Source organism: Lissotriton vulgaris, chromosome 6 (genome assembly GCF_964263255.1).
Source record: "Lissotriton vulgaris chromosome 6, aLisVul1.2, whole genome shotgun sequence".
Classification (NCBI taxonomy): Eukaryota; Metazoa; Chordata; class Amphibia; order Caudata; family Salamandridae; genus Lissotriton; species Lissotriton vulgaris.
The window spans coordinates 779,196,329-779,221,097 of NC_141694.1; the positions used below are offsets into that span (position 1 = coordinate 779,196,329).

Sequence of the window (24,769 nt, forward strand, 5' to 3'; positions counted from 1 at the left end):
CCAAATGTGACTGCCGGCATATCATTTTGGAATGTCTAAAGGTGTTGTCAATACGAAGAAATGTGTTAATGCCACTCTTAAAATATGGTATTCAAAAGCGCATGCAAGCAGCTGTCCATTTAACTGATATGAGAGTCCTGGATGTGATCTATTCCTTGGGGAGATTTATAGCTACTGTGAGGAAATGTTTCTCCCAATTTTAAGATGTTCATTAAGGTATCCAAGGGTAGCACTCTTAGGCACACATCTTATTTGGGGCACTTTTTTATTCTTTATTATATGAAGTAACTTTTATTGTTTTTAAAGTACTTTATAAAGCATTTTTCGGGATTGTGGTATAAAGTATTTATGGTGCATGTGGCATTTCGTTTACTTTAATGTAAAACAAATCAGGGTTCTAATCATTTAATATTGTGTACATTGTTTTAAAGATCATGGTCTAAAAAAACATTGTTTTTGAATGACATGTTCCATAGGATGCAATGCGTTTGTAATAAGGTAGCTTTGGTTTCTGTCACATTTGTGGTGAAGTTACCTGCCCCCCTTACTCTAAATCAGGTCCTTAGTTTCTTGAAAGCCTTCTCTTTAAGATCATCCTTTGATGGTGAGACACGGTTTGAAAAGGGAACAAAAGTGTGCTCTTTTATCATTTCCATAGAAGTAATTTTGTTTGTCCTCTTTAACATATATTTTGCTCTTCTATTGCAGCTCCTTCGATTATGGATGAGGTAGTAGCATACAAAGGAGCTGTTGGTCTATTTCTGCATAAAGGAATTCTTTTCGCAGAAAGGTTGACTACACCTGTATATATAGATTCTCTGGAACACTTTCCAGTAAGAGATAGTGATGTATATTCAATAACTTATCCAAAGTCTGGTAAGACCAAAAACTTATTATTCTGATTTATACAAACATAACATTCACATATTTCATTGTTTTGTTTTCAAATATTTTTTATTGATGTTTATTTTAGAATACAACAAGTTGCGAAAACGTACACAGTTACTGTTCATCCACGGAACAAATTCTATATTGGTTCAGCAGTGGTCATTGTGACTCTGTTTCAATGTGAATCCGAGGTTACACTACAAGAGAAAGCTTATTCTCATCTCTTTCCCGGGCACCGTGTTATTTCAGTTATAATGCAGTATTTAGAATATATTCTGCTTCACCCCTTGAACTTCACATCTTTTCTTTTCTAATATTTTCAGGAGCACTCCACCCTGTATAATTTTCGTGCACATACACCACCAGTTCATAGCTTTTTTGCTATCTTTAATCTTAGGTGGAGCTTTCACATGCCACAATTCACCTAGCAACCATACCCTACCGAAGTTCTGGTATGTTCGCCAAAACATACGATATTGGGTGCCAGAGTATTTTATCAAAAGATTCTAATGTGAGCTGAGATTGCTCCTATGGGTTGGGGGGCATACCACAAATATCTACTGTGTAGTTCACCCGTTGGAGTTAACATGGAGACATTATTTGGGATGGGCCAGAGCCCAGGGGCCGGTGCAAGCGCATTAATCTTTAATGAGCTCAGGCGGTGGCATGCATGGGGCTCCTCCCCAGAACTCTATGCGGCAGGGGGGTCCCATCTCCCGGATCGGGTAATGTACCAGTGGGCTAGGGAACCCACCTCCTGTCCATGAAGCAAGCTGAGGGGGAGCGCCATTGCGCCTCCCCAACGGAAGAGGAGGGTCTTTATCACCTAGTTAGAATGCAGAGTTTTTGAATCTTTCTCTGGTTTAATTACGTTAGTAGGTGGAGATATATCATAAATACTGAAGACATGTAAGTACTGTCTTTTAGTTTGGTAGTGTGGGATAAAGGGTTGTATTGTCTTATCTAAAATTCTGACAGATGGACTATTTCTGTGTGTTTTCTTGTTTTCTTGATGAGATCCATCTGATTGATATCTCTAAGAGGTTATACCTCCTTTTGGGAGTATTGTGACTAAGTGAGTATAGCTTTTAAAGATTTTGTAGAATAGTTTAAGTAAAATATTTGGTGTAATTTTAGGTAGAACATTGCTGTCACAAGGATTTGGCACCTGTGTGTGTGGTGGCATGTTCTGAGGTTTACATAGTCTGGGCTAACACTATAGGTTTGTTTCACTATGGTTGTCTTTTTGTGTTGAGCAGACGATACCTTCACTTGAGTACAGGGATGACAAGTACATATTCTTTTTATAATAGATTTATATGTGCAACAACATCGTCCTGATGATGGTCCTGAGGATCTATTAGACCAGCGGGGGACCGAAAAGTCGACGCCTAAACATCGTTTTGCTTATATATATTTTATTTTTTTACTGTAAAATCTGATGAAATGTTATGTTTAGTTTTCATGTGATATGGTATTTTGATTGTTCATAACCCCAGCAAAAGGTGTTTTTGATTGTTCATAACCCCAGCAAAAGGTGTTTTTGATTGTCCATAACCCCAGCAAAAGGTGTTTTTGAACACTACTGGTATTCAATCAAAGAACCTCAGTAGTGTGTCCATTGCCAGGCATCAATTTGATACTAAAAAAGTGGATTTGAATAAAAAACATATCTTTTTGATATATTTTGGTATATGTACATAAATTTCCCTGGAAAATTGCATTGATGATCATGAATGTGACATTAAGTATAAACTGTAATTGATCTGAAATGTTTCCTCGATGGACACCTGTATTTTGTTATTGAGGAGGAAGTGGGGGCACCATCATTCTCCCCCGAGAAAGCCCACTGTAATGTCCCCAAAGTAGAAGCATGCACGTAAGTCTGTGCATCCCTAAGGAAAAAAATAAGAAAAGAGAATGTAAGGAGCTCTCTTGAACAGCTGGAGCACCAATAATAAAATATCACTGCTCTTTCAAGTAAAATGACCCATAATGCCTCAGAAGAGACTCATTTGTATATTTTCCTTGCCTTTTGTTGGCCAAGGACAGCAGGGGCACCAGCAGGGGCACCACCAACTTAAAAAAAATATGGGGGCTGCAGGAGTGCAGCAGTTTTCTACAGAACGTTTTTAAAAACTGACCCTATATTACTGGGGTCCTAAAATGTATGCCCACCCCGAAGGAACTTCATCAGTTTTAAAGCATTCCTATGTTTGGAGCTTTCGTTTTACAGCTTGGGGTGTAATAAACATTATGGTGGGCTTACACACACAATGGTCCTATTAGAGTGTTCTAGACCATAGTGTCAGCTGAATCCCAGCACTAGATCCTCACTCCTCCCATTGCACCTGAGGCGGACTCCGGGTGTGGGCGAGTGACTGCTACAGCGCTGATTACGAGCCGATTTTTAAAACTGATTTTAACTTATGTTATTCAATTGCTGCACTTTGTGGGCTGATTACTAGCTTTGTATTTTATTCTATTTTATTGGCTGACTACTAGCTATTTTACTCTGTGTCCCCCTCTTATTTTTATATCACACTTACTTGCTCCTTCGAGGCACCCGAGGCGGAAAGCCGGGTGACCTCAGGCTTTCTCCGCTCTTCGCACTTTGCTTTCCCTCACTCTTTGCAGACTGCGCCGCACTGCCCTGCACAGTGTCCTCTCCCTTTCAGCCGTTGAGGTGCTGAAGGGTGCTGTGGGACCTGTGGGCCGCTCACTTCCTCAGTGGCCATCTTGGGGGTAGGCTGGCTCACGGGGCGGCAGTCTAGTGGTGCTGCCTCTCGCCGGCCAGCGACGCCTAATAACTAGGTGCCCTCTTCTCCGCGCAGCGGACGCGAGCAGCGGAGGCGCCTAAGGAGCGCCAAAGGAAAGCCCGTCTGCGCCCGTCAGCGTCCCGGAGGCGGACGAGGCCGGGCTGGGCTGTGGGCTAGGATGATTACATACACCAAGGAGGAGCTTCTGGCCCTCAGAAACCAGAGGAACTCCTGCCCTTCAGTCTTCCCCAGACAACCTAAAGGTAACAGGCACTGCCCAGACTGCAGTTGGTTACCAGCTAAGGGCTCCATCTCCTCTCCCCAACCCCCTTCCCTCCCCAACTACAGTAATTGTCTTCTACTGAATACCAGGTCCCTGGGGAAACATGCACTAGATATATATAATCTATTGACAGATGCAAAACCCATATGCCTCTTCCTAAATGAAACTTGGCTGGGAGAGGGCTCCGAGCCGGACATTACTACGGCGATTCCACCCAATTATGTGATGTTTAGGAAAGACAGAGTCACAGGTAGGGGAGCTGGGGTTGCCCTGGTGGTCAACAAGCGTCTCGCTTGCTCAGTCATACCGACAGATGAAATTCAGGGATGTGAGACCTTGGGTTTCTCGCTATCCCTCTCGCCTCACCAATCGTGCTCAGGTTTGCTGGTTTATAGGCCACCGGGCCCAATGGGCTCTTTTCTTGATGAGCTCCACTCTGTAATATCCTCACTCGGCCTTAGATCCAAACACTGTTTACTCTTAGGAGATTTTAATATCCACAGGGATAGGGTGGATGCCCCTGACAGCATTAAGCTGAATGACATCATTTTGTCACTGGGACTCATCCCACATCTTCTGGACCTCACACACAGGAAAGGGCACACTTTGGACCAAGTCTTCTCTACCATCCCGATTGAAATGTCCCCCCCTGTTCTGGTTCTCTGGTACGACCACTTTTTAGTGGAATTTCAGATCATTCATTCTGGAAAATCCTCCTCCAGTGGGCCTGCCCGCCAAGCGCAGGATGTCAGAGCCTTCCACCGAGTCTCGTCCGCCAAGCTGGCGCAGGCATTATGTACTCACGCTTGCCAGCTGACTGGGGTGCTGGAAACTGATCTGGAGCTCCTGCAGACCTGGCTCACTTTACAACTGGATGAACTTGCTCCTCCCCTTGCACCCCTTGCACCCCGGGGCATTCCCTCTCGAGCATCTGCCCCTTGGTTTTCTCCTGCGCTGGCAGAGAAGCGGCGGCAGTGCAAAATAGCAGAAAGAGCATGGCGCAGGCAGTATGACTCTAGCTCTAAAGAAGCCTTTAGAGACTCTATTAGGAAATACCATTGTGACATTACTGTACATAAGAAGTCTTACTTTGCATAAAGAATTAAAACTGCTTCTAACTCTTGCAAAGAAATCTTCAGGGTAGTGAAGGAATTCACCTCTCCCGCCTGGTGCACCCCCAGAAGTCTGCATTCCGAACGCTGGATTACTGAGCTTGCTAATTTTTTTGCTCACAAAATCAAGTCCATCCAGGCCTCTTTTGTGACCGATGGCGCGGCTACAGCTCTAGAATTGCCCCTGCCCTTCGCTCCCTCCCACCCTGAGGGCCCCTCTCTCTGGGTCTTTCCTCCCCTTACCTGTGGTAAGTAGGTCGTGGGACCTACTTACAGCACTTAAATCAGGATCTCCCCTTGACCCTTGCCCTGCTAAATTCCTCGCCAAAGTGGCACATGAACTTAATCCTTTAGTGAACCCAGTGATCAACCGCTCCCTTAGTACAGGGGTGGTCCCTCAGCAGTGGAAACGGGCCCTTATTCTGCCCCTTTTTAAAAAAACTAACCTTGACCCCAAGGTTTATGCAAACTACAGCCCATTTCCCTCTTGCCAGCACTTGCTAAAGTGGTGGAGAAGCATGCCCATGTCACCCTTGTTAACTTCTTGGAGACGCATAACATTCTTCACCATTCACAGTCGGGGTTCCGATCCAACATGAGCACCGAAACTGCCTTACTCGAAGTCACCGAGGCTATTAAGGAAACCTTGGATTCGGGGGGCAAAGCCATGGTGGTGATGCTCGACCTCTCGGCGGCCTTCGACACCGTCCCCCATGACCGTCTCCTCTTTAGACTCTGGGAGATTGGTCTGAGGGGGTCGGTTTCCACTGGTTTAAGTCCTTTCTGGCCAATCGCCAACAAACGGTCTGGGCTCCTCCCTTCTCTGCCATGTTGCTGCCTTTGGAGGTGGGAGTCCCCCAGGGCTCCATTTTGAGCCCAGCTCTCTTTAACATCTATATGACCCCTTTGGCGGCACTGGCAGAGGCCTATGGAGCCCTGATCGTGTTGTACGCGGATGACACCCAGCTCCTTTTCACGTGCGACAGAGACTCCTACTTTGATGGTAAGAACATTAGGGGCTGCCTTGAGGCTGTCTTTGGCTGGTTTCAGCTAAACAGCCTCAAGTGTAACTCTGATAAGTCGGAAGTGCTATTTTTCGGCTGCCCCGCTGATTCCAGGTGGAAGGCCTGGTGGCCATCGGCTATGTTTCCTCCCGCTAGCGACTCGGCGGTTGCAAAAAATCTGGGAGTACAAATTGACAATGCTCTCTCTCAAACTTCAGGTCTTCGGCTTGGTCGGCAAATGCTTTGCCATCCTTAAGATGACAAGAACATTTTTACCCTTACTGTCGCTGGACCATAGAAGAGTTACGGTGCAGGCGTTGATAGGTTCTCGCCTTGACTACGCTAACATACTGTATCTGGGCATTCCCGAATTTCTCCTTTCACGCCTGCAAGTAGTCCAGAATTCTGCCGCACGAGCCATCTTCGGCCTAACTAGGAGAGCCAGTGCCAGTACTTTGCTCAAATCTCTCCACTGGCTCCCAATCAGAAAGCGCATTGTTTTTAAGGCATCGACAATTGCCTTTAAGGCGCTGCACGGCTTGAGTGCCAGGTACCTTCGGAAACGGTTGACTTTTTATCAACCTTCCAGATCTCTTAGCTCTTCTACCTTGGCCTTGGCCGCCGTACCAGCGATTCTGCGCACCTGGTTTGGCGGACGTTCCTTTAAACGCCTTGCCCCTCAGTTGTGGAACGCTCTACCCCTTTCCTTTAGAACCAATGGTAATTTGTTGGCTTTCAGGAGGGATCTCAAGACTCTGCTCTTCTCTCAGTAAGCTGCTTCTGCTCGCCTTCCTCGGTGCCACTGAGGATCTTAAAGCGCCGGGACACTCTTCGGAGTAGCTGCATGCTATAAAAATCCCCCCAATAACATAACATAACATAGGCCTATATGAGTAGGGTTCTTCTCTGTAAGTTTAGGAACTACAACAGGTACCCACACGATAGATCTGAGTGAAGGGGTGGTCCCTGCTTCTAGGGGTGTAGGTGGTGATTGAGGGTTCCAAAAAATTCTTGCACCTGCCATGGGTAGTGCTGATTTCTCATGAGGCTCACCTTGAGTAATTCATTTTTACAGTTTCTAACTTGTCACTGGAGCAGCCCTAAACCACTGAAAAAGAGGGGCGGATCCATTGTCACTTTTTACCGCTGACTATGTAAAAGTATTAATGAGTGATGGCTATTTCCTTCCTAGATTCATCTGGCAATGTTGAGTGTTGCAAAATAAGTTCTGCCCATCTGGTATGCCAGGATTTTTGTGATTTTTTGGGCACCCAATTTTAGACTTTTTAATGTGGGTGAGTCTCACATGTGTCTCACCCACAGTAATCACTTAGTGATTTCGAGTTCACTACCAGTGGACACCTTTTAAGAAAAGGCTGCAGCAATGCAGAAAGATTAAGGGGCGCTTGCTAGTTACACATGAACACATGTGTGCATGCATGTCCACACGTGTGCGGGCTGTGAGTGTAAGATTACTGCTGTGCGCAGCCCTATAAACTGTGCACAGACAGCCTGGCACAGGGGGACTCTGCAGGATTAGGCATTGACATGGGATGGGCATTATAATAGCAGCGAAACACAGAAAATGTGATGGGAGGCACTTGAAAAAAGTCTCACTTCTGAAACACAAGCATCCCAGGACCCGTTTTACCCTAGTTATGGGCTTATCAGCCGGGTTCAGCAGAGTTCCAGTGACACTGTGAGCTCTGGACCCATTTTTGGGCGTACCAATTTCTATTACAGCAGTATATGAAACACACAAAAGGTGTTGGGAGGCTGCTTGCAAAAGTCTAACCACTGGTAGTAGTTAGGGGAAGCACTCCAACCCATTGTTTCTTTGCTCACCATGCTACCTCAGTTTGGACCCAGTCATATGCTAATCAGACTGGACCCTTCCCTGATGAGAACAGTCAAACCCAAGCTGCCATGCCAGGTCCTCCCTCAGTTGGGACACAAGCAACCTGAGAGATGAGCCCATAACTAGAGCAAAACAAGTACTGAGCTGCTTGTGTACTGGTTTAGGGAACACCTAGTTTGGCAATTTGGGCTGGACTGTTCTGATTGAAGAAGGGTCAAGACTGATTTGTATATAGCTGGGTCCAAACTGAGGTGAGATGGTGGGCAAAATAATAATTGGTGGGTGTTGCAAAATGGCTCTCTCTTCAGGGTCACCCCCAAATGTTTTGCTTTCCTCCCCCACCAGTGCTAAAGTGCATGTAGTCTCTCCTCAAACATGGCAACATTTGCTCATACCCAATTGCCATATTTAATTTACTTCTAAGTGCCTAGTAAAGTGCACAACATGTTCACATGGCCTGTAAATGAAATGCTACGAGTGTGCCCGCACTATTGCTTGTGCCATCCACTTAATGAGCCCTCTAACTATGTGTCAGGCCTGCAACTGCAGAGTCTGAATGTACAGTTTACTCATTTTGGCCTGGAAAAATAAACCTCTTGCCAGGTCTAAAACTTCCTTTTTTATCCATCTAAGTCACCCCTAAGGTAGGCACTGGACACCTAGAAGGGTATGGTGCAATATTTTCAAGAGGTAGGGCATGCACTTTTACGTTTTGCATGCCTTAGTAGTGAAAAACCCACACGTTAGTTTTTCACTACTGCAAGGCCTATCTTTCCCATATGAAAACATTAGGGATTACCAACTTATTACATTATTTAAGTGCAATTCCCAATTGTGAAGAAACAGACTTCTCAAGTTTGGTATCGTTAGGCTCACAATTTTTAAAGAAGATTTTATTGAATACACAATGCATTACATAATTAATATAAATAATACATCAGAGAACATAATGCTGAAAAGAAATTAGGTAAATAGTGGGGGGTAAAGGAAAGAAAATTAAAAGAAGAAAGGGAAGGGAAGAAAAGAAAAAGGGGGAAATCAATTGATATAATACAAAACTTCATATTCAGAACGAACAATCAGAAAATTTAAAAAAATTCAATGGCACCTTATGAGAGAAAATAGAATCAACAAATATTGAAAGAACAAAATAATGAGGAAATACACGTGGAATGTGTACAGGTCGGGATTGAGCAGAGATATCTAAATAATTCGTAATAGGTAACCATAACAAGTCTCGTTTAATAGCTAGGGTAATAGGATGAACATAGGCTCTATCTAATCTGTGGTTATAGCAAACACCATACCACCAGGCCCGAAAAGAAACATTTGAGGAGTCTTTCCAAGACTTAGTGATCTGCTGATAAGCTACTGCAATGAGTAAGTCAATAATAGAAATGTTGCTATTTGAGGTGGACCAAATGTCAGACAGACTGCCCAGAAAAATATGAGTGAGAGAAAAGGGAAATTGAGTGGAAAAAATGTTGTTAATTTGTTGCCAGACTTTGGACCAAAAGGAATAAATCAATGGACAAGTGAAAAGCATATGTTTAAGATCTGCTACATGGGCAGAGCAAGACCAAAAGTGGAGGGAACTGTTGGATTTAGTAAATGTAATTTGGCAGGAGTGATTAAGAGTCTGTTGCAAACAAAAACTAAGGTTTGGGTAGTATTAGCTGCTCTAGAGGACTTCCTTATTTTAGACCATATCTGATGCCAAGTGTCGATAGAAAAGGAAAGTTCAAGGTCTGTCTCCCAGTCTCGTTCTGTTTTAGATTTAGCTCTAGCATCGGAAACATCCCGTAATTTCTTGTAAATTTGAGATGCCGAAGAAGAAGTTATAAGGGAAGAAAGAGTGAGAGGAGAAGACGTATTCTGAGAAGACGAGGTAAGAGAATTATATGAATTTTGAGCAGCTGCACTCAATAATTTATATTTAGATTAGAAGGATGATGGAAGAGAGAAAGAAGATTGAAGATTGAAAAACGGAATACAAACGCCATCATTAAAAAGCTGATGAGTCCAAATAAGACCTAGATCCTTCCATTTTTTCCAGAAACAATTCTATTTTTAATTTTAATAAGGGAGTTATACCAGATGGAGGATTTTAAAAAGCGTGATCGATCATCTAGACTGCCAAAAAGCAAGGGAAGAAAAGTCTTCCTCGAGTTATTAAGGATGGGAAGAGACATTTTTTGTGGTATACTAGATAAAGAGATAAATTATTCAAAAGAAAAGGGGTGGAAAAAAGAGGATTCAAGATCCACCCACAGTGGGATAGACGAGGGGTCAGTTGAACGCTCCGATAACCAGGAGACAGAGTGAGCAAGAAAAAATGAAGTATGATAGGAATGAAAATCTGGAAAATGTACTCCGCCTAGATGTTTAGGACACTTAAGTCTGGAAAAGGACATCCTGGCCTTCTTATTTTGCCATAAAAAAATGAGATAAGATGGAATAAATATTTTTAAAACAGGATTTGGGAAGATTCACAGGGAGATTAGAAAGAAAGAATAACATTATAGCAACTAACATCATTTTAATAGAATCTAAACGACCCCACCAGGACAGGAATAAAGGATTCCATCTAGCAGTGGAATCTGTAAGAGTTAATTGTAATTTTTTTTAAATTAAGTGTCATAGTATCTTTAATCTTGAACCATAAACCTAAGTATTTAATTTTAGTAGGGCTCCAATGAAAAGAGGAAGATACAAAATCAGCGTGGAAACAAAATTAGTTAAGAGGGAGGATTTCGCATTTATCTACATTAAGTTTATATCCTGATACCTGAGCAAAATTCGTGACTTCTGAAAGGAAGGCAGGAATAGAGGTTTGGGGTTCAGAAATACACAAAAGAATATCATCCGCGTAGGCCGGGAGTTTGAGTTGATTAGGACCATATGGGAAATCAGAGATGTTAGTATTCATTCGGATTTTAGATAGAAAAGGTTCTAAAGCAAGAATAAAAAGAAGGAGAGATAGAGGACAACCTTGACGTATAACCTCGAAATAGAGGAAAAGAAGAAGAGACAAGACCATTGGCAAAAATAAAGGATCTAGGAAAGAAGTATAGTAATGAGATATAAGAACGAAACGTTGGGCCAAAACCAAACCAAAGGAGGGTTGAAAAAATGAAATCCCAATTGACCCTATCAAAAGATTTTTCAGCGTCTAATGCCACTGCAGCTAAAGATCGATTAAAGGTATGGGATTTACTAAGGACATTAAAAAAGAGACGAGTGTTATCAGAGAGATGGCGACCCTTAATAAAGCCACATTACTCCTTACAATCAATAGGGGGAGAATTTTATCTAGACGAAGGGCAAATATTTTTGCAAACATTTTATAATTTAAATTGATCAAGGAAATAGGTCTGTAATTCTTGAGAGAGTATGATCTTTATTCTCTTTCGGCAATAAACAAATCAAAGCTTCTTGAAAGGAGCTCTCTGATTTCCCGGAAGTTATAAAAAACGAAAACAACTGATGACGTTTGGGGACTAAAAAATTAGAAAAATGGGAATAAAACTCTATTGTAAAACCGTCAGGTCCAGGGGCTTTGCCATTTTTAAGAACATGAATGGCATCCAAGATGTCTTTAGGGAGAATATCCTTTTCTAAAGAAGAAAAATCTACATCAGGTAATGAGGGTGAGGGAATGGAGGATAAGTAATGATCAATGTCAGAAGACGAGGGGGATGATTCTGGAGTATATACATTTTGATAGAAAGTGGTAAATTCAGACAAAATGTCCTCATCCTTATGAACAACATGGTTAGTAGAAGTCACAATAGATTCAATTTTCGTACGTTCTTTTTTTAACTTGAGGTAATTGGCAAGGATATTACCAGACTTATTCTGCGCAGAATAAAATTTGGCACTGGATTTAAGTAAAAATAAATTCGCAGAATCAGTGGATAGCTTATTGAATGATAATTTTGCCTTAATGAGGTCATTCAAAATGGATTGATTCATGGATGAAAAGTAAGAGTGCTCCAACTGCTTAATTTGTGTAGTAAGAGTGGATATGGTTTGGGCAGCTAAGCGCCATTTTTTTAGTAACAAAGGAAATAATGAAATCCCTAGAAGCAGCTTTAAAAGTATCCCATACCAACTGAGGGGAAACCTGAGGGGAGTTATTTTCTATAAAAAATATAGAAGCAAAATCAAGGAATGCTGGAGTAAAGTTCTTGTCTAGAAGGAGAGAGTTATTAAATCTCCATCTCCTAGAACCTTTAGTGGGAGGAAGTAAATCAAGAAGTAAGGAAACTGGGGCATGATCAGAAATTAAAATAGAACCTATGTCAGAGTGAAGAATATGCTGGGATAAGGCTTTAGAAATAAACAGGTAGTCTATCTGGGATTGGGAAGAGTGAACTGGAGAGAAATGTGTGTATTCTTGAAGGGAGGGGTGACAAAGCCTCCAAGAGTCAACAAGGGATCTCTAGGATATAGTAGAAGTAAATTGATTGTGAATGGGTGAGAGTGAAAAACGGGCAGCTGATTTTCTGGCTAAAAAGGGTTCCATTATCATATTGCAATCACCACCTAAAATAAAATATTCATCATTATATTGCATCGATGAGGAAAGAATTTGAGGCCAAAACAATTTATCTTGAACAGTAGGGGCATACACATTGAAAATAGTCAAGGGAATCTTATCGACCAATAAAGATACAACAACCCATCTGCCGTCCGAGTCATTATCTTGATGTACAAGTTGAATGTTCAGACACTTATGACAGAGAATCGCAACACCATTACGTTTCCCCGAGCCCGGAGAAGCAAAAACATGACCAACCCAATTACGACGTAATTTGGAGATTTCAGCTTCTTTGATATGAATTTCTTGTAATAACACTATATCTCTGAGCTAGATGTGATAAAACACGTTGTCGTTTAATAGGGGAGCCCAAACCCTTAACAGTCCAAGAGATTATATTTACTGGCATCTAAAACAGTAAAATGTAATTATCAACTGTAATGATGAAAAATTCAAATGAGAACCAAACAAAGGTGCAAGTGAAACATTATAAATGAAACAATTGGCATAAATGAAGAAGACGAAGGAAAAATATGGAGAAATACAATATCGAGAAGCAAAAAAGAGATGGAAGAAAATAAAGCAGGAATTGAGAAGAAAGAATATGTGCGAAATGTAAAGAAGATAAAAGAGAAGGAAAGAAAAAAGGAAAAAAGAAGAAAAATAAGAGAAAGGGGAGAGATAGAAACATGGATAGGATAGAACACAGTAGAAAAGAAAAAAATAAGAGCAATATTCAATGACGATATAAAGCAACAAAAGACATACCACAAGAAAACGGAGAGAACAGGGGTGGTGGAGCCACATAAGGGAAACGGAACGCTGAACAGGAGACTCCAGAACGAGATCGCGAGGAGAAGAACAACTCCCAGGAGAAACATATGAGGGACAAGGTGATGAGGGACCACAAAAATGCTACCTAAGAAAGAAATGAGGGAAAAATAAAGGATTAGGTAATAAAACACACCAAAGACAAATAAAACAATGGGTAACAAGAAACGTCAATAAAAAACGGTACCAAATTTCCACACAATACAAACGAAGGAAGAAGGTCAAACATGAAACACAACTGAATCCTTAAAGAAGAAACAATAAGTCATTATGGCCGAGGAACTTCCATGGATTCTCCATTGCAACAGTCCAAAAATTGTTGAAGTAATGCCGGATCTTTATAAGTGGTCGTCTTGTTATTATAAGTCACTCTGAAAAGACAAGGATGGAACAGGCCATATCGAGCATTCAAATTGCGTAGAGCAGGTCTCATCTCCAAAAATCTTTTCCGACAATCCGCAGTTACTTTGGCATAGTCTTGAGCAAAAAAGAGGTTAGAAACGATCCATGTTATTTTTCCACGTTGTTTAGCTGCATGAAGAACTTTGAGTAGATCCGTGTACTCCAGAAAATATAGGATAACACCTCTAGGTTTTGAGGAAGATGACGCTGACTGAGAAATCTGAACAAGACTATTGTAATCAAAGATGATGCGTGGTCAGGGTCTTGTAGGTACACAAGTATGTTTATTCATAAGTACAGGAAGATGGTAAGTCCAGTTAATATCTCAGTAATTGCCTAAGAGATGGCCCCATAATCGCCTCACCAGGAACAGCCTCCTGGCTGCTCAGCCCATCCAGACCAACTGACTCTCACCACCTCAAACACACACCAACATTCCGCATGACCTCGTCAGACGCTGAGCAGCAAAGCAGAGGGACACCATAGGGAGAGTGCAACTAGTAGAGTAAGACTACAACACATCTCCTCCATTATAATAATGAAAAACAAAGAGAAAGTGTGAAACAGTCAAACGTAAGGAAATAGTGTAGAGGAACAAAATGGTGTAGCGGAACAACAAGGAGGGAAAGAAAGATGCATGAAACAAAATATGCCATACAACTCATCCTACCCCCTTACTAAAAATTGCAAAGAGATGGTACAACGCACAAAGAAGAAAAGAGGATGCACTTCAAAAAACATATAAAACTATGGGTAGCAGTAAAACAAAAACTTTTAAACTATGAGTACCTAAAACACAAGGCAAACGTGACATAGGTCACCCTAAAACGAAGCAAAAATGCCACGCCAAACTGCAAAAGAAAAAAACAACTGAGCTACAACAACCCAAAGGCAACCCAACCTGGGCACTCCTTCACCCGAAGGACAACAAAATAATGGAAAACGCCATTCCCATGGCAACATCAGAAAGGTAGACCTAGAGCAAACAGACAATATAATGGAAAACGCCATTCCCATGGCAACATCAGATAGGAAGACCTAGAGCAAACAGACAAAATAATGGAAAACGCCATTCCCATGGCAACATCAGATAGGTAGACCTAGAGCAAACAGATTCCTAAAAACCAAATCCAAGGAAAACAGAGATGTGGATTACAAGAAACCCACGACAAACTAAAAATAAAGAAAAACCCTAAAACCCATGACACACACATGCAACTGGATGGGGCACACTCCACCAGAGTCAAAAAGGGGCAGCACACATACTTAACATCCACAACTCCAGAAAACAAAAGACAAACTATAAATGACCAGCAAAATTAGAATGTCTCATGCTCAAATGAGCTGTCAAAAACAAGGAATGTTGTGAATACGGGAAGATTCGCGACGTCTTCCACGAAAACACAACATTTCTGCCAACGTCACAACAAACATACAACTGTAACATGACCCCATCCAGATGTTAAAATCACAAGGTAAATAGAACATAATAAACTAAAAGAATAAACGTGGTCACCGTAGTCTAAGATGAGCGATACCTCACCCGAAAATCCAGTCAATAATCCTTCAACCATAGTCCAGGTGGTGCAGGTTAAATCCAGTAAATGTAAGTAAAAGCGTCATAGGCACCACCACTAAGTGGAGATGACACCACATAAGGTTTATAGCAGGGGCTCGCTTTGGCCCACAAGGTAAAAACCCAGAAAATCCAGAGTTCCTGCAAGTAGGTAAATCCAAATGTAAAGTGACTAGAATGAACTCGAGAAATAAAATGAAAAAAAAACATCACGATCTTAAAACTCCAATGCTGAACGTCGTGGTTCTCATCACAACAAAGGGATTCTTCCCAACAAGCCAAAATGGCCGCCACAGCGTCGTTCAGCGTCGCTTTCTACGGAAAATAGACCTCACTAGGACGTTGAGCTGGATGCTGTCAGAGGGGTCAAAGGAGACTTCCACCAATACCCCTGAGGATTCCAGCGACGTCATCAAAGCAAAACAGGCAGGCGAAGTGGAAGGAGCTCCTGAGACCAACCGTCACTGGTGAGTCCACGAAGGAAAAAAGAAGCGCCAATGGCAGAAAACGCGCAGAGATTAAACGGTGAGCAGATGTAAGGAAAAGTCTTTCATGCGCGCAGAGAGTCCATTTGTTAAATATAAGTCACGAGATGCAGTCCGCAAATTGTACACACTTAGTTTTTCCAGCGTTGACACTGCGCTCTTGAGCCCAAACACTCCAAAACATGAGCGCTACGTGTTGAAAACCTGCTACCAGTTGAACGCCTTAAAAATATACAAACATCGTTGCGCTGCTCTAAAACGTGGCACTACGTGTTAACAAGGTGAATCAGCTTGGCACACAACAAAAAAAAAACGCTGGCTCGATCTTGAAAGTTAAAAAAAAATGCTCTGCTCACACAACGCTGCGAGCTGTAGAGATGCAAATATTCTCCTCATGCGCTGCTGCGTGTTTTTCCAAATGGGTAAACATTGACTGCAGTTTAACCTTTTACCAAAAAAACGATGTAGCGCTTTCTCAGTCAGATCAGCTTTTCACACAGGTTGTCCGGTAAAAATAGATTACAGTCACTCCAGTCCAGCAAATTCAAATAGTAAAACCACATTTGGTGAAAATTAACACTCACCTCAGGTACAACAAGCACTGGCACATCCACGTTGGGGCCGACCGGTCTTTGGTCACTGGTGGGGCGTGTGGACAGCCAGTTTGCTTTTACTTCATGCGCTACTTCTTTTCAAATGCTTCTTCAGTTTCAGGAGTTTCAGTTTTCCTTGTGTTACTTTAGATCCATATGTACAAGCCCAGTCAATGTAGATATCTTAAGTTCTCCACGTAGGTTCTCCAGTCCTTTTTTACCTCGTCGCCAGTATTGTAATCAAAGATGATGCGTGGTCAGGGTCTTGTAGGTACACAAGTATGTTTATTCATAAGTACAGGAAGATGGTAAGTCCAGTTAATATCTCAGTAATTGCCTAAGAGATGGCCCCATAATCGCCCCACCAGGAACAGCCTCCTGGCTGCTCAGCCCATCCAGACCAACTGACTCTCACCACCTCAAACACACACCAACATTCCGCATGACCTCATCAGACGCTGAGCAGCAAAGCAGAGGGACACCATAGGGTGTCATATGGATACTTCATTACATATATTGCGTTAAGTTAGCATGAGTGTATTACATGTTTAAACAGCCGTTTTGCCTTCAGGCTTCAGTTTTGCACACGACACGTACTTGTTGTTGTAGCTTTCAGCCTAGAAGTGGTGAGGTGTTTTATTTGAGAATAATATGTTATTCCTATGCTATCAGCTTTGCCTTGTACACTTGGTACAACTGTCTGCACACTGAGAGCTGCACACTCTAAGATTAACCTAACACAAGGTTGCTGGGAAGTCTGATCCTCGCACCACATTAGACATTAGACATAACACAAATAATGTTGATGCTAACATTTTGGGCTCTACGCGGGTTTAAGATAGAGTTACACGGAATAAACGCAGACACTTGGTGCTGCGCATGAAGAGAGCTGGTAGCGGTTGATGTGAACTGCTCCTACTGACATTGAGAGGTATGGGGCCGCCCTGCTAAAACCCGAATGAGACCTTCTTAGATATAATATAATATGCTAGATAGGGTGCGCGAAATATAGGTGATACAGATTTCTATAGAAATTGCATTATAACATGCTAGCACCTTTTGCTTACTATGGATTAGTGACTATGCTGCTGACTCTGATTTTTATAATCTGCATTTTGGTATTATACAAGATACTGCGTTTGAGAACTATGCATTGAATAATAAATATTTCAAACTTGCACTTGTGTTCTTTGACTCTCAGTTTTGGTTTGAAATGATTATATAACGAAAGAGTGTTCATGTGTTCCACGACTCCTGAGGTATTCTAAAGATCATGTTCTGGTTTGTCTAATACATGGATCATTCCATAATGATCCATGAGACACTGTAGCTAGCTAGGTAACGAGATTTCTGACACTGAGATGAGTTTTTGGATCATCCTAACTCACTGAGGTTCTAGATCTCTATGCACAGTTCTGTGGGAGAACGGAAACCCTGCAACATGGCGCCCAACGGATTGGTTGGCCGTATTTCATGACACTCGAGTAGTATATCATTCAAACCTTGACACCTTCATTCCCGTTTCCGGAAAACGGTGGTGTCGGAAAAACCTACCTATTTATGTGATAGGTGTTTTCAAGCTTGAATTCTTCAAAAAACGGTTTCTTTGAATCACTACCCAGTTGTGCTACACACAGTTCTTTGTCTGGTTTTTCTTCTTCCTGTGCTAACATGGCAGTGGAAATAGCGCAGCATAGCCGCGTCGCGGTTCGCGATCACTTGCGGGGATATAATGTACCCGCGGAAGGCTTAGCTGTGGTTCTAGTTGTGAGTGCGGAACATGCGTACCCGTACGAATTGTTTTATTCCTGGGTGACATTTCCGGAAGTAGACGCTAATTCGGGTGTCTATCATTCATACACTGCCTCAGCAGTACCGGCAGCTTATGCTCCGTACAGGGCACTGGAAGTACCTATTGACGCATGGCAGCACGGTGTTTGGTTTGGTGGCGCCCTACCCCATACTTTGAACGCTAGGAGGTTAGGTCCTTTGTCCATTCCGGGCACAAATTGGCCCGCCTTGGGTGGATTTACTCCTCATCCTAATCGCGCCACGTGTAACGTAGCCGACCTGAGACGTCTTCATGAGGTCTCGGTTGGTGTGATTAGAGCGCTTGTTCATTACATTAGTCGTAATGTTCAAGGCGCAGCCCCCGCAGGTGCGCAGCTTCGAGCAGAACAGGCTGGTTTGAAAATCAGTCCTGTCTTGGTGAATTCCGTTATGGGCAGAAAGCCAGATAGTACGGATGAATTTCCTTACTGGCTTGCCGAGAAATTCGACCAGTTAGAGGCTGTGTTTCCTAATACGACTCCGAGTGAAAAACACCGGATTCTTACGCTTAGTTTACCGAAGGAAATAGCCCCGGACCTTGCTGACTGTGAGACATGGGGTAAGACTTTTGCAGCGGTTTACTCGAGGTGCTTTGGCACACCGTCAGTTTCGAACCTGTCTGCGATCCTCAAGCGTGTTCAGGATGATCACGGACCTGAGTCGGCGGTTGAGTTGGGTATGCGCCTGAACGGTTCATTTGAGACAGTTTGCGGTATTATCCTTGCCAATGTAAAAGGGGATGCAATGAACTTTCAGGTGGCCAATGGTCTGGCGTTAGTACCCGATGCCGAGAAACCCCGTCAGCTGGCAAAAATTATTGTGGCGGCTTATAAAACGGTTGGCCGCAATTCAAGGGGTGCGAAGGTTTTTCTTGAAAAAGAAAAGAAGCAACCCCAGGGGCAGTCTTCGGAAACAGGAGGACAGCCCAAGTCCAAAAAACAAACTTGGCCTAAAAAGCAGAATAAGGGTAAGCAACAACAACAACAGACACTGGTCTCTAGTCCGGCGCCTTCACAACCTGCGCAGTCAGAGCGAGTTTATGAATTGCGCGATCGCGCTACGATTAAATCGCCTGACAGATATCAGGCATCTGACCAACGCTCTCCTCGTTCCTTTCAGGACTCATCGGCTCCGTCAACCGGTGGTGGAGGGGGCGGCAGGGGCAGGGGTGGTCAGCAAGGACGTGGCCAGCCCCGCACGCGAAGTGAAGGGGACCAGCGGGACGACTCTACGCCAAAGAGACCGCAGTTTGCCAAGAAGAAAGTCGCAGCCTTAACGGCGCATCGATATGCCCCAGATAGTGAGAACGCGGCTTCGGAATCTGACGTGGGCTCTGACCTTGCTGGACAGCGCGGCGGAGATTACCATAGTGAGAGAGGCCCTCCGTCCACTGTTGAAGGTGACAGCGACTGACACTTATGTTGTAATCGAAACAGCTGATACACGTGTTGCTCCCCCTGAAAGACTTTTTGAAATTGTCCTGTTAATTGAAGGTGACATGCAGCGAACTGTAAAAGGGGTATTCTGGGAAAACCTTTCAGATACGTATGACATTTTGCTTTCGGAGGCTGACTGGCCCCCACCTTTTGTTCTCGCAGCTCCGCGAGGGGAGGAGGTAATCCTCCCCAGTTTCGCGCACACTGTACCGAGAGTGGAAGCGCTGCATTTTGCAGAAGAGTGGGCTCTGGCGCTTGCGCCGGCTGTGTACCGAAATCAGTGTGGCTGGGATGAATTGTCCCCTAGCCATGAGATTCCTTTACGGTCACAGCCTCAGCCACAACCCCAGTACCCCATACGGCGTGAAGCTAAAGCTTCGGTCGCGGCTATCCTTGAACAATTGGAATATCAAGGTGTAATTGAAACATGTGTGTCACCAATGAATAATCCCCTTTTTACTGTTAACAAGCCGGACGGCTCTTATCGTCTAGTTTTGGATTACCGGCATTTGAACTCGCATTGCCGTAACTGTGCGGTACAGAATACTCACGGCTCTGCCCTAGTGAATAGTCTTGAGCGTAAACGGTTCAAAACCACGCTTGACATTTCCAATGGTTTTTATGCACATAGATTAGATGGTCTAAGTTCCCAATGGACCAGTTTTACATGCGGCGGCGTACAAAAAATGTTTAAACGACTCCCAATGGGATATAAAAATAGTCCTGGAGTGTTTTCCGCCCGCATTGTCTCTCTTTTGGAGAGTTTCGATCCAGTTGCATGTTCGTATGTGGATGACATTTATCTCACAGACGACGAGCTTTGGGTGCATCTGTGTCGAGTAAACAGCATAATTTGTAACTTTGCAGACATGGGTTACAAGTTTAACTTTGCAAAATCACACATTGCGGAGTACACAGTGTTGTTTCTAGGTTATGAACTTAACCATGAAGGAAAGGGATTGGCTCCTCACTTCCTGGAGAAGTGCGCGCAGTTGCGCTCTCCGACAACACTGAAAAAATTACAGTCTTTACTGGGTTTTTTAAATTTCGGGAGGACATACATTCCGGAATATGCCCAGCGTATCAAGCCTTTATATGCCTTGGTACAACCATCTTTTTCCAAATCTTGCTGGCTGCCTGAACATTCAGCCATTCTGCAGTCCTTGCAGGCTGATTTGCTCACTTCTGACTACTTACAGACCCGTGATAACCAGACCAACCTGGTGATAAGAATAATCCCTGGGACGGTGGGTTTCACGTACCTGACTTTTAATGAGGGGGATACTGTACCTATTGCTTACAAGTCACACTTGTACACTTCAGCTGAACTGCGTTTTTCCACTGTGGAGAAAGTGTTAACGGCTGTGCAGATGGCAATTCTTAAAGAACGTGCCCTGTCGCAGGGAAAGCGCATGTTGGTTGTTACCCCGTGTCCTGCATTGGAGGCGGTCACGAAAGCCAGTGTACCGAATTCTAAAGCTTTGCACCCTCGGTGGATTCAGTGGGCTACATCCTTGACATCTCAGGATGTCACGTTTATTTTTGACGCCGCTTTACGGTCACAGGAGTATTTACAGTATGAATTTGTTCATCCTGCTCCTTTAGCAATGCGGCCGTTGGAGGATTTCCACTGTATCATTTACACGGATGGTTCGGCGCAGGTTGCGCATGGCTCTAAAAATGCCTACGTTTCCGCTTGCGCCATTGTGGTCGGTGCCATGGTGAACGATGAGTTCAAGTCCAGTGTCGTGCACACGCAGACACTTGGAGACTGCACCGCACAATTAGCAGAGCTCCGTGCTCTTATGCTCGCATTGGAGTACGCAGATCCTAGTGTGACAACTTTAATCGTAAGTGATTCTTACTACTGTGTCCAGTCTTACAATGAGAACTTGTTCTTTTGGATTCAGAATGATTTTCGTGATTCCAAAGGTAGCACAATAAAACATAAAATGATCTGGGTCCGAGTGGCGGAACTTAAAGAAAAGCTGCCGCTCGTGTTTGTGATTCATACTCTCGGCCACCAGCGCGTGGGAGTCCACGCTGTTGGCAATTCGCTTGCTGATGAGGCAGCGAAGTCTGCGGTATCAAAATACTTAGTTGCAGCGGTCACGAGGTCCAAGAGCAAAATAGATGACGACATCTTGGCGGCTGTTGCTGCCACGGCGAAGGGAGGTAAATATCCTGCGGGGTTCCCTTCGAAATACACATACCACTTAAGTCCCGATAAGGTTCCTTATGTGAAAATTCCTGAAGTTGGAGAGCGTCTAATTCCCAACTCGGATCGCAGAGCTTCTCTGATTACAGCGGCTCATGAAGGTGTGGCGTCTGCGCATGCGGGCGTCTCAGCCACTGTATCACAGCTACAACAGAGGTTCTGGTGGCGGGGACTGTACAAACAGACGCGCGATTATGTCCTTATGTGTGACATTTGTCAGCAGATTAAGCCTTCTACTGCTGCGCGTCCGCCTCAGACAAAGTTGTACATTTCTAATAAACCGCTTGGTTGTGTTTATTTGGATCACTGCGGTCCTTTCTCTTCTGATACTGCGTATAAATACATCTTAGTAGCAGTTGACTCATGCACACGCTTTGTGTGGTTATGGCCGCATCGCAGCGCTGATTCACGGACTGTCATTAAGGATTTGCGTGTCTTTGTGGGAATCTTTGCTTGTGGTGCTTTCCATTCGGACCAGGGTCCGGCTTTCGCCTCTAAGGCGTATAAGGATGCTATGGTTTCGTTGGGAGTACAGGTGAAGTTTTCAAGCCCCTACAGGCCTGAGGGCAATTCTGTGGTAGAAAGAATGAACCGCGACTTAAAGCAATCTTTGACAGCCCGAGTTATAGGCACTGGTAGAAACTGGCTGACCCACCTCTATGGCGTGCAGCGTGCGCTTAATAATCTCCCTAGAAGGTCTCTGGGTGGGCGGACCCCATACGAAATGCTCTTTGGTATCAAGATGTACGTCCCTGACCTTGATGGTGCAGACTGCCAGGCCCAGGCCGCGGCCTTTGACGTAGATGAACATTGCAATGTTTTACAGGATCTACAAAAGACCAGAGACAGTCTTGCAAAGGAACACTTGCCCTCCACGTCGGATGATGCGTTGCAGATCCCGGTAGTTGGCTGGCTACCCCAAGTTGGAGAACTGGTTCGAGAGAAGATCGATAACAAAAAGGAATTTGGTCCCTCATATCGAGCGCCAGTTCGGGTCCTTGGAGTGAAGGGCACAAGAACAGTCATTTTACCACCACTTCCAGGTCGTAAAGAAAACAGATTTATTTCTATTGACAATGTCAAGACACACAGGGTGGCCGATTCTTCATAGCATGACACCGGCTGTATCCTGTCCTTCCATGGTGAGGCACTCTGTGCTGGCTATTACATCCGGTGCAGATCAGGAGGTGTCCCTCGAGATGCCTGCCATATCAAGTCCTTTATTAAATACTATTCCTATTACTAACATTGATGAGGTGACCTATGCAGATCCTGCTGATTTATCCATGTCCGATTTACATGCACGTTTGGCTAACCAGTCCAGGTTCTCTTTTGACTCTGTTTCGGAACTTTCAAAGAAACCATCAACTATTGCAAAATATGCCACGTTGTTTAAAAAACATTTTTTAATTCCGCCTTGGACATACGTTTGGCTGATACTATTTTCGTTTTATCTTTTTATGTCAATTGGTTTTGTGTTTTATTTTTTCCGCCTGATTGATGGCCATTATGTGAAAGAAAGAACAGGAATTCGGTACCTTAATGGAACATTGGCCCCTCACTCCTCCTCGCATTCAGCACACAGACTAAAGAGAGACTTACATTCAGTACAAATTACTGCTTGGCCTGTCCTTGATGGGATTGTGTGGGATGCGGTTAGGTTTCAGATACATGGCCCCACAGAAGTTATTAATGTTCCTAATGTGCTTAGAGTAAACATGGGAGATGTGATTAAGCAAAATATTCGTTCTGATGATTGGGATCTTCAGGCAGTAGAAGCATTGTTCTCTGATTTGAAATATTATGCGGCCTTTGATGATGAGGATTTGTATTTAGATTCTGTCAATTATGGTGATTTATTTTGTTACCAACATTATGGAAATCATTTCTTGCACAAGACAAGTTCCAGGCGGGTTCCTGTGAATTACACTCAGTGGGAACATTGCCCTGCTCCTTTACAGGGGAGCTCAAGTACTTTTTTGGGAAAATACTCTTACTTTACAGATTTTAATCAATCAAATCCTGAGTCTTTTTACTTCAAGGTGAAACAGAAATCAATGCCAAAAGTTAGACTGACTGACACAAAATTGTTGTATTCAAAGTCCTTTCTAGAAAGGTTATCTGTGGATGGCTATGAGTTATGGAAGGATGTTATTGACCTTAAATCGGTTTGGGGTACCAAAGATTGGCAGGTACAAGGCACTGAGGCTTTGCATCGTGCATGTCTCATCCCAAATCACATGTTGTTTTTAAATTCGACTATTTCCCAAACAACATGTTTTGGATTGGCTACATCTAAAAAATTAAATACCCCTACTATCCCTGATTTGGAAGAATATTCAGGTTGGAGTAATTTCACTACATTGTCCATAAGTGAGATACAAGCACTTTTGCAGAATTCCTCCTTTAATATTTCCAGTTTTGATCCGGATGGGTGGCTTTTATGGCAAAGAAGCTCTGATTCTTGCCAAAGTCGTTTTTTGGGTTTGTCTGAGGGTTTTACACGCATCAGGCCAGATCCCAGGTTTGACCAAGATCACACTGTTACAACTTATTCAGTAGGCAAAATGTGTCAGAACTGGTTACAACATTCCACTTTAGCTGCAGTTAAACTGCATCTGTCCCAGTTGAATGAAAACATAGAGTTAAATGATTTTATAAAAGGCCCAACTATGGGTAGGTCTAAACGCTTTATTTATGCTATTTACAATGAAATTTGGAAATTTTCAAGAGTCGAAGCAGCTAAACGCCTGAGGGCTATTGATCAAGCCAATTTGGAAAAAGTGCTTGCAGTGGTCGATAATAGTATTAACACGCTTTCTTCCAGAATTTACACATTGGATAATATTGTTTCTTCTGTTGTTGATATTGTACATGATGAAGTGTCCACGTTATACCATGGTCAAAATCAATTACGTTCTGTAATGCAGTTTGCCTGGACAGACAATTAA

The 24,769-nt window shown here is 43.3% G+C and overlaps 1 protein-coding gene across 1 annotated transcript in view; it reads left to right on the forward strand.

Annotated features, from left to right (window-relative positions):
• The first annotated feature begins 716 nt into the window (after positions 1 to 716).
• LOC147707982 (amine sulfotransferase-like) overlaps positions 717 to 24,769 on the forward strand; it is a 363,481-nt gene continuing 339,428 nt past the window's right edge. Inside the window, exon 1 of the mRNA XM_086925269.1 lies at positions 717 to 876. Within this exon, the coding sequence (XP_086781395.1) occupies positions 720 to 876 (157 nt within the window). The 5' untranslated portion in view covers positions 717 to 719. The remainder of the gene's footprint in view (positions 877 to 24,769) is intronic.